Source organism: Leptopilina heterotoma, unplaced genomic scaffold, assembly GCF_015476425.1.
Source record: "Leptopilina heterotoma isolate Lh14 unplaced genomic scaffold, ASM1547642v1 Lhet_177, whole genome shotgun sequence".
NCBI lineage: Eukaryota > Metazoa > Arthropoda > Insecta > Hymenoptera > Figitidae > Leptopilina > Leptopilina heterotoma.
Genome location: NW_025110893.1, coordinates 481358 through 498198, shown reverse-complemented (window position 1 = coordinate 498198; position 16841 = coordinate 481358). Strand labels below are relative to the sequence as shown.

At 25.5% G+C, this 16841-nt stretch overlaps 2 protein-coding genes across 3 annotated transcripts; both read right to left on the bottom strand.

Moving 5' to 3' along the window:
* Nucleotides 1–4379: 4379 nt before the first annotated feature.
* On the bottom strand, nt 4380–7135 carry LOC122499832. The gene is made up of 5 exons (XM_043608353.1): nt 6826–7135; nt 5708–5943; nt 5413–5476; nt 4775–4932; nt 4380–4690 (listed from the first exon to the last, which is right to left on the bottom strand). Exons 1-5 carry the CDS (start codon nt 6889–6891, stop codon nt 4555–4557), a joined length of 660 nt encoding a protein of 219 aa, XP_043464288.1. The 5' UTR covers nt 6892–7135; the 3' UTR covers nt 4380–4554.
* Nucleotides 7136–8365: 1230 nt separating this feature from the next.
* LOC122499833 (ankyrin-1-like) lies at nt 8366–16616 on the bottom strand. 2 transcript variants are annotated; one of them, XM_043608354.1, is made up of 3 exons: nt 15858–16616; nt 14303–14584; nt 8366–12082 (listed from the first exon to the last, which is right to left on the bottom strand). In XM_043608354.1, the coding sequence occupies exons 2-3, from the start codon at nt 14315–14317 to the stop codon at nt 8660–8662; spliced, it is 3438 nt and encodes a 1145-aa protein (XP_043464289.1). In that variant the 5' UTR covers nt 14318–14584; nt 15858–16616; the 3' UTR covers nt 8366–8659. The 2 variants fall into 2 exon arrangements, with proteins under 2 accessions (XP_043464289.1, XP_043464290.1); XM_043608355.1 differs by having other exon boundaries at nt 14303–14580.
* Nucleotides 16617–16841: the final 225 nt, after the last annotated feature.

Below are 16841 nucleotides of genomic sequence, written 5' to 3'. Positions count from 1 at the left end.
AGAATTTTAGTTAAAAACACTAAAAATTGAATTTTAGAGAAGTTACAAATGATTGAAGAAATTCAATTATTTTCAACAATTATTCTAATAAAATTCTACGCATTGAACTATTTTCATAAATAATAAAAATTTCACAGAAATTCTATTGTTTACAAAATTTTAATAAATTTCTTCGCAATAATTTAATTATTTTCATAAATAATAAAATTGTTTACTAGGATTGAATTATTTTGAAAAATAATTAAATTCATTTTAGAAATTAAATTATTTTTATAAATAATAACTTGTCAACGCAAAATTCCAATTATTTTTAATACAATTTAATTGAATTCAATAAATTATTTATTTTTGTATTCAAAGAATTCAATTCTCGTAAAATTTTCTGGATAAAAATTGTTTTAAATATGAATTTTAGTTAAAAATACTAAAATAATTGAATTTTGGAGAAAAGTTACGAAATTATAGAAGAAATTCAATTATTTTCGAAAATAAACTCTTTTCCAAAATTGAATTATTTTCAAAAATATTAAAATTCTTAGCAAAAATTCAGTTATGTTGAAAAATAGTAAAAATTCTTGTAAAAATTTTAATTAACTTTATAAATTATTAAAAATTTTTCCGAAATATAAATATTTTCAAAAATAATAAAATTTCTTAGCATAAATTCAATTATATTTCGAAATTAAATTATTTTCGTAAATAATAAAAATTTCAATGAAATACAATTATTTACAAATTTTTCATAAATTTTTTCGCAATAATTCAATTATTTTGATAAATAATAAAATTGTTTTTAGGAATTCAATTATTTTTATACCAAAGTAATAAAACTGAACGCAAAATTTCAATTATTTTAAATACAATTTTAGTCGAATTCAATAAATTATTAATTTTTTTATTTACAAAATTGAATTCTTGTAAAATTTTTTAATAAAAATTGATTGAAATGTGAATTTTAGTTAAAAACACTAAAATAATTGAATTTTGGAGTAAAGTTACTAATGATTGCAGAAATTCAATTATTTTCAAAAATTATAAAATTCGTCACAAAAATTCAATTTTGTTGAAAAATTAAAACAAATTCTTGTTAAAATCTTAATTATCTTTATAAATAATAATTTTTTTCTCAAAATTCAAATATTTTCAAAAATTGTAATAAAATTCTTGGCAAAATTTAAATTATTTTCAAAAATTTTTATAAATTAATTGGCAATAATTCAATTATCTACATAAATAATAAAATTCTTTTCAGGATTTCAATTATTTTTGATACAATTTTAATCAAATTCGAAAAATGTAATTATTCTCAAAAATTTTGTTGATAAAATTCTTTATGAAAATTCAATTTTAAGAAATATTAAATTATATTCAATAAATTATTTATTTTTATATTTAAATAATTGAATTCTTCTTGAATTTTCTAAAAAAAGTAGATTTAAAAATGACTTTCAATTAAAATTTAAAATATTAATTTATATAAATTTCTCAAAAAATGCAATTTTTAAAGAGTTCATTAAAATTCTTCTAAAGAATTCAATTATTTTTGAAAATGTTAATAAAATTCTAGTTATGAATTTAATTATCTTTATAAATAAGTAAATTCATTTGAGGAATTCAATTATTATTTTCGTAAATAATTAAATTGTTTTTAGGAATTCAATTATTTTCATAAATAAAACTCATCGTAGAGTTTCAATTATTTTTAATACAATTTTAATCGAATTTCTTCGAAAAATGTAATTACACTTAAAAATTATATTGACAGTATTTTTAAATGAAAGCTCCTACTTATAAAAATTTATTAGAGTTATTTAATTTGCTAAAAGTTTTTTTTAAAATCTAGAATCAGTTTTTAAAAACCTGGAAAAATTCCGTTTTTCAACCTGGAAATCCTGGAAAATTCAGGGAATTTCAAAAGAGCAAAAGAAGCGTTGCAACCCTGATAAATTGTAAAATAAAACCAAAATACACAGAATTATCTCACAGTGAAAGTTGATTTTTAAGTCATCACTCTTGTCTTACAGAACCTAGTCGAAAATTAAATTTTTGTATTATGTTTGTATGTATGTGTGCGCGCGTGTATGAAATGAAAGACATGTCAAAGTCGTTCCTATTTTTACATATAATTGCAATTAAAATACTGCTACGACTTTGACATATCTTTAAGGTGTATCATTCTGCAATAAATATTAAAACAGAAAAATCTTCCAATATAAAATAATTTATATTTATAAAAATTAATTACTATATTAAGCACTTTTATAACTCGTAACGTAAGGAAAATATTTTGAAAAATTTATTTTCACCGCATTTTTTAAGAATCCCTGAAATTTTTTTATTTCCAATATTTGTTATTAAAATTTAAATGCATTTTGGAAATCTACATCTTCCGTACATAAACTTTTAAATGGAATCCTGAAGAAAAAATAAACATACGTTACCTGTAAAGGGGTAAATGTTATTTATTTTTATTGTTATAATAATTCTATTTTAATTTTAAATTAAATTAATCTTTATTTTTATTTTTAGTAAAAAAATATACTTCAGAAAATAGGCTTTCTACTTTTATCATTCACATTACATTTTTTGTGTGAATAATTTTTCTTCTTATAGATATTTCAGCATTTAGTTAATATACTAAATGTAAACCAAAGATTAACTTTAAAATCTTTATAACATTTTTGAAGTGATTTATGAAATAAATTGTATAAATAAAACTGGAAGATTGAGATTTCTGAATTTTTAATTTAATATACACGGAAGGACATTTACATTAAAAGGATAATAAATGTGCGTGAGATACAATTTTAAATTTTGAATTATTAAGTGAGTCTATTGGAAAAAATAGGAATTACCGCATTTAGTTTTGACTTTAAAAAAAACATGTATTTAAATGTTAAATGTCTCTCTGTGAATTATATTATAATTTTGTCAGATACATAAGAATATATTTTATTTGTAAAAAGTTAAGGAAAATCTGTAACTTTTTTTTATTATTATACTTTTATTGCATTTTTTATATATTGTCTTCTTAATGTATGTTTGATATTAATGCGACTGAACTGTACTCGATTAATAGAAACGTTTTTAATTTTGTTTGCGATTAATGATTTTGGATAATTTTTTATAATGTAAATAGATATTTTGAAGAGTGATTTTTGTCACTCTAAGGTAAAGGTTTTTCAAACACTGCTTTTTAAATACGGCTTTTTTTATTTTAATTATTACCAAATTTGAAGACTATTATTTTATAATAATTTCAGTGTTCTGAAATTCACTGTACCAAAGGTGTTTTGAATGGTTTTTTTCAAATATTCTTGAACTTCAATTTTGTTAATTGTTGATGTTAAATAACATCTTTTCATTCAAGAAATGTAGCAAAATTGACTTTGTGTTTCTGTTTCTCCATGTAAGCATGGAGAATGATTTTATTTCAAAGAATTAATATTTTTTTAAAAAGAAGAAGAAGAAGAATAAGTTCGTGTTAAAAGGAAAGTAATGATTGTTTAGGAATGTTTTAACATGCGGTTTTTATTAATTATTCAGGGATTTATGGTGCTTTTTATAATTGAAAAGAGTTTTAGAATATTGTTTCAGAAAGCCTATTTGATTAAATTATTGTATCAGACTGAATATATCCGAAATGAAATCGGAGTTTAAAAAATATTTTAGTTAAGTTTTTCAAGGTATAAAATATTGTTCTATATATATATATATACTTAGCGTACCACATTTATATTATAACTATTTTTGTTATTACCGATTGTTAATTATAAAGTAAAACTGCTTCGTTTCAAAGAATATCAATTACTATTTTTTATACTTGTATATTTTTAATTTTATTATGCCCTTTTCCTTGAACAATGCAGGCAACAGAAATATTTCATTGTTTTGATACAACACAAAAAATCATTGTAACTTATGATTCTGAAATGATCAATGTGATGATAATATCTCCCTGCTGCTGATTATATTGTCATGAATTATAATTTAGTTTGTTTGGAGAATATTCTCCAAAAATTATGTGTTTCAATTAAATTAGAATGAGACACAGTACAAATATTGTAAATAAAAAATCGTGTTTAATTTTTTTTATACTTTGTACAAACTATACTTTGTTGTTGAAGAACTAAATATAAACACGCGTTATCGAACACAATATGTTATGTATACTTTCGTAAATTATGTTATTACGGTAAATATATTTCGTATTTTATACAACATGCTTTATTTTATTTTTTCCATTTCTATTCTATTCCTTTTATAACAAAATAAATATATAGATTCAGTAGTAGTTTCTAGTTGAACTTCCTATAACCCACATTTCTCTGTCAGGAGTGACAACCATGTCAATAAAAGAAAGAACACACATTTAAAAGTACATTTGAAAATAAATTTATTTTTCTGTTTTCAACAGTTAAGAAACAAATATTAAAATAATTTTACATATTTTTTTAATCAGTCATTTTTAATCATTTATCACTTGTTCTACAAAGGAACATATTAAAACTATTTTTTTTATAAAAAAATATCTAATTAGATTGAGATGAGACACTAGAGTTCAACCACTGGTTTTTTAGTCGAAAATTCGTCAATAATGTTTTTGTTTTGACGAAATTTTATTGTTGAGTCTCGATTTCCTCGTTTAGTGAGTAAATTTTCTTGAAGAGTGTTATTATCTTCAAAAAATCTAGAATATACAAAAAATTATCAAGCTTCTCATAATTTAAAATTATTTAATTTATATTTTAAAGGAATAAATATGTATACTTACAAAACATTGTGAAGATAATTAAAGACGTTTTGCCCAATAATATCTCCTCCCTTTTTCTTACAAGAATTCTCTTTTTGCTTAGTAATATTCAATCCATTACTTTTCTTTTCAATCAGAGTACGATGTTCGCTTATGTTTGTAGAAATATTCTTTGAATCCTGAAATAATGTAATTTATTTATATCCAAACATTGTAAACCGCAATTTTCTTATAAATATCAGACTTCGCAGTCCATAATTAATTTTGAAAAAGTAGCCTTCAAATTAAAGAAAAAACAGTAAAAAAAGTAAATATCTAAAAATTAAACTTGATGACCGAAAAAACTCGTTTTAGACACTTTACAAAACTGACAAAAATTTCACTCCATACTTTTTATTTTCCTCACTTTTTTCTAATTTTCATCAAAAATATTTACTTCTTTCTTATCCTGCTAATAAATTCAATTTCTGCAACAAATTTGCTTACTTTCAAAATTTAAAATGGCGGATCCAATATGTCTGACAAAATATAAGACAGTAATTGCATTTTTATGAAACTTGGTATCAATGTGCTTTCAGGTTCTATTTTGCAACTAAATAGTAACTGTAGAAACTATTTTATCATTCATTATAATTGATTTAAAAAATAATTGTACTTACATAGAATTTATAAAAGTTGAAGAACTTTTTTTTGTTCTTTCCATTTTTCTCTTTCATGACTGTTCTGCAAAAATAAATTAAATTTTATTAAATTAAATAATAACTTTAAGGTACAAAAGCTGTGTTCGATTACAATTTCATCAAATTGTGTTATTCCAAAATCGAAAACAGAAACTGACAACTAAAACTTTTACAAGTCTCTGATTTAAACTATTCTACATTAACTACTTAAAAGTTTGGCTACTGTAAATTCTCTTAAAATAAGCTTACATTCCAAATAACTCGAGATTCTTACCTGCTTTTAACTATTTTTAGCTTCTTTTTTTCCTCTGCACATTTTACATCCCCTTTATAACTTTCTACCGATTTTGAATCATGAGCCATTGTTTTATTCGTATAATTTAATCTTTCTAATGTATCACTTTCTTTTTTGTCCAATTTCCAGTTACTTTTAGAAACTTGTAAACTTCGCGTATTGTACTTCATTAATAAGTTATCTTCAACACTCATTGCTTCACGAAGATCTAGAATCTGAAAGAAATAATGTGGTATTTAATTTATCCAAAACAATTTTTCTCTACGTATGCTTTCGTACACTGAAAAACAAGTTGTTCATTCCATGATCATTTAGCTTCCTTATTTAAATTGTTTTATGAACATTTGCTGAAATATAAACTTTTTATATTCCAACTGCTTCATTTTTTATGGTAAAAAAATTATTTCGCAGTGTTGAGGTAAGTTTTTAAAAATTCGAAATTTTTATTTTTTGTTCAATATAAAAATAGCTGTTAATTATATAAATATTGGTAAAATGTATACTTCATATACATGAATCGATTCGTTTTTATGCCAAAAATATAATTCACAATTCATAAAAAGTAACCACAGCCGATAATCAGCAGAAGATGAAAAATTATTTTTTTAACGAACTTTATGTTTTGTTTGTTAACTTTTGTTAATAAAAAAATTATTTCTTATTCCTAAACACTGGCTAAAACAAAATTTTCTCAAAAATCTTTAAAAACAGGCAAAATTCCAGAAATTTTTTTTAATTTCATACTATTTCCAGGTTTTCCATATCTTTTCCAAGTTTTCCAGGATTTCCAGCCTCTGTGGCAACCATAATATTAAAACGTATTTTATTAAAATTGTTATATTTCAAAATAAATAAATAGAAAAACAATTATAAAAAAGCCTAGTGTCGTTTAAAAAATTGTCCTAAATTAAAAAAAAATATATTGTTTTTATTTCCTTAATATTTCAACAGTCGATATCACTGTTTTATTTAAAAAATTATTATTATTATTATTATTATTATTTATTTCACTGCAGTGTATTTAAAATATCAGTAAAATTCAAAAAGTAACGTGTATATTATACCTACATATATTAGACATGATTAACAAATTTTACCTTTTTGTAACTTGAATCAACTTCCGACTGAAAACTTTCAATCTCTAAAAGGGCGACGTTACTCATGTTGAAAGTTAATATTTTATATTTTCCAAACACTAAAATGTATTTGAATAATTAGACTGAACAAGAGAATTCCGCTAAAACTAAAACGATTGTGTTATGAAGAATTTGGAGAATGATTCGCAATTTTCGCAATGAACTCAACAGTGTGATGGTTGGTGATGGTGATGTTTACCAAGAAGACGCACAATCAGAAAGAACATCAGGGTAGGGTTGATTCGCGAAGTATAAGTAAACGACACGAACTATAGACATTACAATAGATGTGTCACGACTTTTGAAAACGCCGTTAAACCGGAAGTATATGAATTAAGGTCTTTCTCCAATACGATCTAAAAGTCTGCGTTAAGGTGCAGTCCCATGGCACCGTTTTGCGTTTCTTAAAATCAGAATATTTCTTATCTTAAAAAAATTTTTTCTATTTTAATATTTAAAGAATTGATTTCTTCTGACAAATAGTGATAAAATTTTCTTAAATAATAGTTGAATTCCTAAAAACAATTTTATTATTTATATGAAAATAATTAAAACTCTGTAAAAAATTGTATTATTTATAAAAATAATGGTAATTATTAGGAAGAAATTTATTAAAATTTTGTAAATTATTGAATCCGTGTAAAAAATTTAACAATTTATGAAAATAATCAAATTATTGCAAAAAAGAATTATAAATAATTGAATTTCTGTGAATTTTTATTATTTGTAAAAATAATTAAATATTTGAGTAGAATTCTATCAAAATTTTTTTTAAATAATTGAATTTTTTTTTTAAATTTGGATTCAAATAGTAAATATTGCAAATATGTAATTTAATTAATAATTAAGGAAAATTTTTGAAAATATATATAGGATTGGAATTTTTCCAAGAATTTAAAAAAAATTTTTTTAATAATTTTATTATTTAATAAATAAGAAAATTGAAATTTTGAATTGAGAATAATTAAATTTCTGCAATCATTTGTAATCTTCAAAAATGATTTTTTTCTTGTTTTTAACTAAAATTCTTCTTTAAATCCATTATTTTTAATAATTTAATTATTACGTAATTTCTGAAGAATTTTTGAATTATTAAAATTTTTCCAAAATTTAAGTTGTTTAAAATTTCTAATTAAATTCATTAAAAATTAAAATTTTCTTAAATTTCAAATGAAAACCTTTTGAAGTTCATATCTATTTGTGAAAATGGTAAATATACAACTCTTTTAAAACTCAATTAATTTTGAAATATTGAAGTAAAATTATTCATTACTTAAATAATTTATAAAAGTTCATAAGTTCTTAAATGTAATATATATTTACTAATTGAGTAAAAACTGAATATTCGTCAGTCGGAAATTGTGAAAGAAGAACAAAAAAATGTTGATAATTATATTTAACATAAAAAGAGAAGAGCAGATTACTAAGGATTAGAATTATTTATAGGAAAGAAATTTGTAACGAGTCTCCCAATAAATTTGAACACAATAATTTTTTATTTCAAATACAATGCTAACTTACTATTAATTCTGATTATGTATAAGTATAAAAATACAAAACTTAAATATTATTTCCTATTCTTTAGGAATAAAGAACTTACATTAACTTCATTATCAATTTTTAATTGACTTAGTTTTTCATGTATTTTATATCATGTTTTTAAATTTATTAATTAACATTAATTTCAGAAAAAAGTGTAAAGAGAACAAAAAATTCATATAAATGGAGAAAAAAACAACTTCGAAGGAGCAATTGCGTAGTAATTTTCTAGATTACAAAAAACAGATCCGCCTATCTACAATTCCTTCAAACTAAGTTTACTTATGTCAATAGGCTGACAAGCCTTAATTAAAATACTTAAGTCCTTATTACTCAAGTAACTAAGTATTTTTTCGGTGTAGCATTGTGGTGACTCGGTAAAGTTGTTACATAACAGAGGGAAAATTTCGTAACATTGGTCTAGTAACTCTCTTCTTTTCACACACATTATAAAATTACATTTTATCATGTTGCCGTAAATTGGAAACTTTGTTTCGTAATCCAATGATTTTAGAGTCTCCACTACATTCTCATTTCTCATGTACAATGCTAATAGGTAATCTTTACTCAATATGTCAAAGAACGAAATGTTTGTATTATTAATCTTTTCATGCTTCAATCGTAATACTTCTTCCACACATTCTTTCTCACAATCACACCCCATGTACTTTTTACTCAAAAATAATAAATTTTTTTCACTTACAAATAAATTTGCTGTTTTTCTTTTAATTAAATGACATTTAATAACATGCCACATAATATGAGGTACATCACGATTAAACTCAATCTTGGCACCAAATTCAAGCAATATTTTTACTATCTCTTCATGATCACGATGAACTGCATAGAGTAAGGCAGTGCCTTTTTTATCATTTATTGCATTTACGTCAGCTCCTTTATTCAAAAGCATTTTACAGATTTCTAAATTTTTATTTCGAGCAGAAAAATGAAGTGGTGTGTAGCCTTCATTATCTGTACAATCAACTTCGGCACCAAATTCTAGCAATATTTTAACCAACTCTTTAAATTTTTTTTCAACTACAATGTGCAAGGCGGTTCTTTGATACTTATCTAGCTTAGCATTTACATCAACTCCTTTATTTAAAAACAATTTACAGATTTCTTCGTCTCCAATATCAGCAAAAATATGAAATAGTTTGGTGCAATCAGATTTATAATCAAATTCGGCACCGTTGTTTAGCAATATTCGTATGACTTCATTATTCCGTGCTTTAATTGCAATTTTCAATGCGGTTTCTGAATTCTTTTTTCTAGCATTCACTGATGCTCCTTTATTTAAAAGCATTTTACAAATTTCAAGCTTCGATGAAAGATGAAGAGGTGTTTCGCCATCGTCAGCTTCAGAATTAACTTTAGCGTCCCAATCTAGCAATATTTTTACAATCTCTTGATCATTATGTTTAGTTGCAATATGCAATGCGGTGTATGAATTCTTATCCTTAGCATTTACATCAGCGCCATTATTCAAAAGTATCTGACAGATTTCTTTACTTTTTGATTCAGCAGAAAGATGAAGTGGTGTCACGCCATCAACAGTTTTAGAATTAACTGTGGCGCCAAAATCTAGCAATAATTTTACAACCTCTTGATGATCATATTTAGTTGCAAAATGCAATGCGGTGTATGAATTCGTATCCTCAGCATTTACATCAGCTCTTCTACTTAAAAGAATTCTACAAAATGCTTTTCTTCCCTCTTTAGCAGCCACATGAAGAGGTGTCTTCTCACCATCGTTTGTTTTCAAATTAACTTTGGCTCCAAACTTTAGCAATATGTTCACAATATCTTTAAAACCATTTTCTGCAGCAATGTGCAATGCTGTATATGATGAACGCCTACTTTGCATAACATTTACATCAGCTCCATTATTCAAGAGAATTTTGCACATTTCTTTATTTTTTCTACAAGTAGATAAAAAAAGTGGTGTCATTCCTAGTCCGGGTATTTCAGAATTAACTTCGGCACCAAATTTTAGCAACACTGTTACTATATTTACTCTTTGATACTCAATTGCAATGTGGAAAGCGGTTTTTGAATCCTTTTGCTTAGCATTCACATTTGCTCCTTTATTTAAAAGTAGTTCACAGTTTTCTTTTCTTATTCCTTTAGCAGAAAAATGAAGTGGTGTACGCCCATCATCAGATTTAGAATCAACTTCAGCACCAAATTCTAACAGCATTCTTACAAACTCTTCAGAAGCATTTTCAGATGCACTGTGCAATGCGGTCACTGAATTATTTTTTTTAGCATTTATATTTGCTCCTTTATTCAAAAGCATTTCACAGATTTTCTTATTTTTTCCGGCAGCAGAAAGATGAAATGGTGTGTAGCCTTCATTATCTGTACAATCAACCTCGGCACCAAATTCTAGCAATAGTTGAACAGTTACTTCATGTCCCTTTTGAGCTGCAATATGCAAAGCGGTTTCTTGAGACTTATTTACTCCATTTACATCAGCTCCTTTATTCAAAAGAATTTTACAGATTTCTTTGTTTCCTATTTTAGAACAAAGGTAAAGTGCTGTTTCTTTGGCATAATTATTTTTAGAATCAACTTCTGCACCAAATGCTAGCAATAACTTTATAACCTCTTCAAAACCGTTTTGAACTGCTAAGTACAAAGCAGTGCATGATTCCCTATCCTTTGCGTTTACATCTGCTCCTCTATTCAAAAGAATTTCACAAATTTCCTTGTTTCCCATTTTAGCACAAAGATGAAGTGGTGTCTTAGCATAATTATTTGTTTTAGAATCAACATCGGCACCAAATTCTAATAATAATTTTATAATTTCTGTATAATCATTTCGACTTGCAATGTGCAATGCGGTTTCTGAATTCTTCTGCTTAGCATTCACATCAGCTCCTTTAATTAAAAGAATTTTACAAATTTTTGTATGTCCTTTGTTAGCAGAAAGATGAAGTGGTGTATAATAGTCATAATTTGTTTTAGAATCAACTTCGGCACCAAATTCTAGCAATAATTTTACAACCTCCTCACAACCGCTTTGAGCTGCCAAGTGCAAAGCAGTGTATGAATGAAAATCCTTAGCATTGACATTTATATTACGTTCCAATAGAACCTCAACAACTTTTGCAAGTCCACTTTCAGAAGCGTTATGAAGTGCTATTCTGTGCTCTGAACCTTTTGAATTTACATTGGCGCCCTTACTTATAAGAATTAAAGCAATTTCTTCTCTTATATTATTATCATCAGAATCGTTGTTCATAGTTATATAATGCAATGCTGTGTTACAAATCCGGTCACTGTAGTTAATATCAACATCATACTTCAGTAAGTCTTGGACAATCTTAAAACATCCATTTTTAGCTGCAGAAACTAAAAGCCGAGGATCTTCTGCATCTATGGGTTTGACACTAAAACCATATTCTAGAAGAACTTGAATAATCTTTCTATTCTCATTTCCATCTCCCTTCAATGCAGTTATAAGAGAACTGCTATTGCCTATATTATTGATATCAGGATGATACTTTAAAACTTCCTCAACAACTATTAATTTTCCTGATTGAACTGCATAGTGTAGTACGGTTTTACCATTCTCATCTTGATCATCAACTTTAATATTTTCTTGTAAAAGCTCTCTTACAATTTCTTTACCTCTAGACATCATAAAAAGATAAAGATCTTTGTGTAGAAACTTCTGCAACAAAACAAAAAGTATTTGGATTCCATGTTAACATTCTTTTACATATAAAATCATTTTTCTAAAATTAATGCTAGTTTTAATTCTGTGAATAAGAGAAATTCTCACTTTAATTGAATTGTAAATCTGTTTAGAATGTAACGAAAATAATAATTAAGTGCATGCATAGTGGGCGGAAAGTAAGTTTCTGCCGCCCAACTATCAACAGACTATCAACAGCGGACGGAAAAATTGTTTTTCCACCCGCTGCTTTTAAAGTATAAAATAAACGCACCTAATTAACATATTATGTAAGTTCATTTTCGTATCCGTCTTTATTGCACTGAAAAAAATTCCTAGGCGATTTGACTATACTCCTAGTTACGAGAGTCATCCACTAAGAATTTTGGTTACTTTAACTAGGAATCCTGGTTACTACAGCACTAAATTTGTCAATATAATCAAGATTCCTAGTTAAAGTAACCTTAATACTATAATGGATGCTCAAATCGTTTAGGCATTTTTTTCATTGTGGGGTTCCTACCGGGTACGGTACCCTTAAAAAAGGTGGGAAAACATTAGTTCTTATTTTTTTTCACGGATTTTCCAAAAATCCCAAAATTTTAACTAAATTAATAATTTCTTGCCCCAGTAACAATTTTTTTTATAATTATTTATTCTAATATCAGAAGCCCATTAAAAATAATTGCAAAAGGTTGCAAGTCGGAAAAACAGTGATTTTGATTTTTTTGTCACAAATTTTCCGAAAATACGAGAATTTCAAGTACAGTAGAGACTCCATTATCCGGACCCCTATTATCCGGATATTCGATTATCCGGACAAATTTAAAATTAAAATTTTTTTTTTTAATATAAAGTTTATAAGGTCTCAAGCCGTTGACTTCTATTTTAAATTTCTTTACACGAAATGTTGCGTTTTAAAGTGTTTTAATTATTTTAAGAAAATGTTTATGTAAATATTTTGAAATATTTCTAACTAAATATTTATTAATGTTGACTTTAAAAGTTTTAGTTTGTTTCAGTCTTATTTTAAAACATATGCAAATAAATACATAAAATTATGAATAAAAAACTTGTTTAATTCGCACTTTACTCGATTATCCGGATTTTTGATTATCCGGACAAGTGCCTGCATCCATTAGTCCGGATAATGGAGTCTCTACTGTAAATTAATAATTCCTCTCCTCGGTAGCAATTTTTTTCCTTTCATAATTAATTGTTTACATATCACGGGCCATTTAAAAAAATTCCAAGTGATTCCAAGATGGGAAAAGCAGTGATTTTTAATTTTTCTGTCGTAGATGTTATAAAAATCCCTCAATTTCATTTAATAAATCAAACTGACTGCTTTCCCCGACTTGGAAACTTTTGCAATTTGTTTTAAATAGCTTGTGACGTTAAAATAAATAATTACAAAAAAATAATTGCTACCAAGGCGAGAAATTATTAATTAAGTTGAAATTTCGTGATTTTTGGAAAAAATTCAAAATCACTACTGTTTTCCCCGATTTGGATCCTCTTGGAATTTTTTTTAAATGGCCTGTGACATTACAATAAATAATTACAAAAAATGATTGCTACCAAGGCGATGAATTATTAATTTACTTGAAATTTTCTGAAAATCCGTGACAAAAAAATAAGAAGTAGCAACTACTGTTTCCCCACATTATCCTTTATTTTAGCATTTGGAGGGTTTACTTGAATTAAAATTAAAGAAGAAAAACTTATATCCTGAACTTTTCAGAGAAAATTTTTTTGTTGAATCAACGTCGGTATAACTACTGTTTCATAAATATTGCTAAAAAAAAATATTGGAATAAGTATTGAAAAATAACTGCATTAAACTTGGAACAAACAACTACTGAAATGAGTAGTAGACTAAATATACTGATTATAGAAAGTACTGGTAAATTTTGTAATAAATTCTCGCTAAATATCGAAAAAAAGTTCAGATATAATTATTGAAAAAGCACTCACTCAAGTTTACATAAATTAGTTCTAATTTCCCGAATAAATAATTATACATTATTTTGATTTTAATATTTTAATACTTTAAGAAATTTAACTATAAATTATTGAAAAAAATAGATTGTGTGCATTTAACAATTTTATCAAATTTTATAGTTTATAAACTAAAATATAATTTTTTTCAATTTCATCAATGCTTTATTTATTTATATTCGAAAATATTCTAATTTTAAAAAATTTTCTTTTTACCTGCGAAGTATACATTTTGAATAGTTTTATTTCAAATTGTTAAGTGGAAGATTGTCTTTAACATTTAGTGTCAATCAATTTTTTTGTCGCACATCATACAGATTTCCCATTTGTAATCAAAAGATTGGCAATAATGCAAATTTCGAATTTCGATATACGTTTTCGCCGATTCTACATCCACTGTTTTCAGTTGTGTTTGGAACTGCTGCTTTCCATGCGAATTTGGTGTTATTATTTTGTCTAATTTTTTCCACATTTGTCGCAAACCATTATATAATCTATCTGGAATAAATATTTGCATGAATAGTGTAAATCAGTTACAAATTACAATTCAAATTTCATAATTTATATTTTGTAAATAATTGATTCGGAAAAGAATAAACATAAAAAGTGAGGTTATGTTTGCACTTTCATGGAAAAATAATCGGAGTGTCTATTTGGCCCGTCAGCGGGCCAAATAAGTTACTTTTATTATTTGGCCCGTCACCCCACTTCCATACATTTCAAGACGGGCCAAATAAAAAAAGTAGTTTATTTGGCCCGTCAGATAACAAATTAGCTGTAATTAATAACAATAGATTATTATTATTACTATTTTTACAAATAGATTAATTTAATCACCAGGTACTATTTTTTACATGAATTTGACAGGTAATGTAATAAGAAAATTCTTCTTAAAAATTTTAATAAAATTCTTTGAAACGATTGAATTATTTTTAAAAAACTTAAACGAATTTTTCACAAAAAAATAAATTATTTTAGCAAATAATCAAATTCTCTAAAACTCAATTAGTTTAAAAATCTACTATTTCAATACAATTTCACGAAAGAATTTAATATTATTTATAAACAAAAGTTTGATAAAATTCTACGTGAGAATTCAATTATTTTCATAAATAAATAAATTTTTCGCAAGAGTTCAATTATTTTTATAAATAAAAAAATTATTTTCAGAAATTCAGTTATTTTAAAAAATTTAAATAAAATCCTTCTCAAACATTGAATTATTTTTATAAATATTAAAATTTTCACAGCAATTATAACTTTAAAAAGAAATTAACTTTCCAATTAATTGGAAATTTTGTCAAATTTCATTGAATTATAATTTATATTTTAAAGAATTTTATTGTTTACTTTTAAAAATTATTTTTAAATATAATTTATAATATTATGTACTAAATATGTTTATAATTTGCATCTTTATTTTGAGGTTAAAATATACATATACCTCGCTGTCAAATTCATGTAAAAAATAGTACCTTGTGATTAAGGGCATTTGAACCTTGATGACGTTACAGATTGTGCAAAGCATGTGTGACGTCATCAAGGTTCAAATGCCCTTAAATTAATCTATTTGTAAAAATAGTAATAATAATAATCTATTGTTATTAATTACAGCTAATTTGTTATCTGACGGGCCAAATAAACTACTTTTTTTATTTGGCCCGTCTTGAAATGTATGGAAGTGGGGTGACGGGCCAAATAATAAAAGTAACTTATTTGGCCCGCTGACGGGCCAAATAGACACTCCGAAAAATAATTGAAAACTACTTACACAAATTACACTATTTGTAAAACTGGAATTTATTAATTTCACAAAGATGTTTTTTCTTTGTATAATTATCAAATTTACTTCGACACACTGTAAAAAATTCTCATGTAAATTTACTACGTCCGACGTAGGAAAAGAAAATCACTACGTCAAGCGTGTAATTTTACAAATGGCTGATCATTTGACATAACCTGCATGTTATTTTACATGCTCAATGTTAAAATGGGTTGCTTCAAATAGCGTTCTGTTCAAAAACATGCCGCATGTAATTTAACTAATGCGTAATCTGTTAAATAATACTAATTGAAAACACTAAAATATATATACTAATAATAAAAACACAAAAAAGGCAAAATGTCGGTGTTGGCAGTTCACTTTATTTTGAGCATGTGCAAGCATCCATATAATATATTTAACTCCGCGCTAAAGGAAAAATACACGCGGCATGTAATCTTACATGCAATACAACGTAAATTTACGTATCCGTGGTAACTTTACATGACCATTGTAAATTCACAGAATAAAGTAAAAAAACAGACGAGTGTAATACAACATGCTGGACATAGTGATCAAATTTTCCTACGTCGGACGTAGTAAATTTACACAAAACTATTAAATTACATAGTCATATAAAGTAAAATTATTAAAAATAGTAAAACTACTTTGAAACTTAGTAAATTTACTACGTCCAGCCTATAATATTGCTGTGTAAAATTACATTCAGTATGTTTTAATACACCAGAATTTTTTACAGTGCAGTAGAAATGCGCTCATAAACTTTAAATTTTATATCATAAAATATATCATATAATAATAATAATTATAATATAAGGCTGCGGTTACACCTCTGCAGGCAGCCTGCCTGCCTGCAGGTTGGCATGGTAACGTACAAGAGTAAGAGAGTCAGTGACTTCAAACTTCTCCCTTACTCTCGTTGCTCCTGCCTGCGCAGGCAGGCAGCCTGCAGAGGTGCACAACTATGCAACT

Coding starts and splice junctions, on each gene's coding strand:
- LOC122499832 (XM_043608353.1), bottom strand. CDS start 6,891: ATGAGTAACGTCGCCCTTTTAGAGATTGAAAGTTTTCAGTCGGAAGTT. Junction 5,944..6,825: donor TTGATTCAAGTTACAAAAAG/GTAAAATTTGTT, acceptor TATTTCTTTCAG/ATTCTAGATCTTCGTGAAGC. Junction 4,933..5,412: donor TCAACTTTTATAAATTCTAT/GTAAGTACAATT, acceptor ACATTATTTCAG/GATTCAAAGAATATTTCTAC.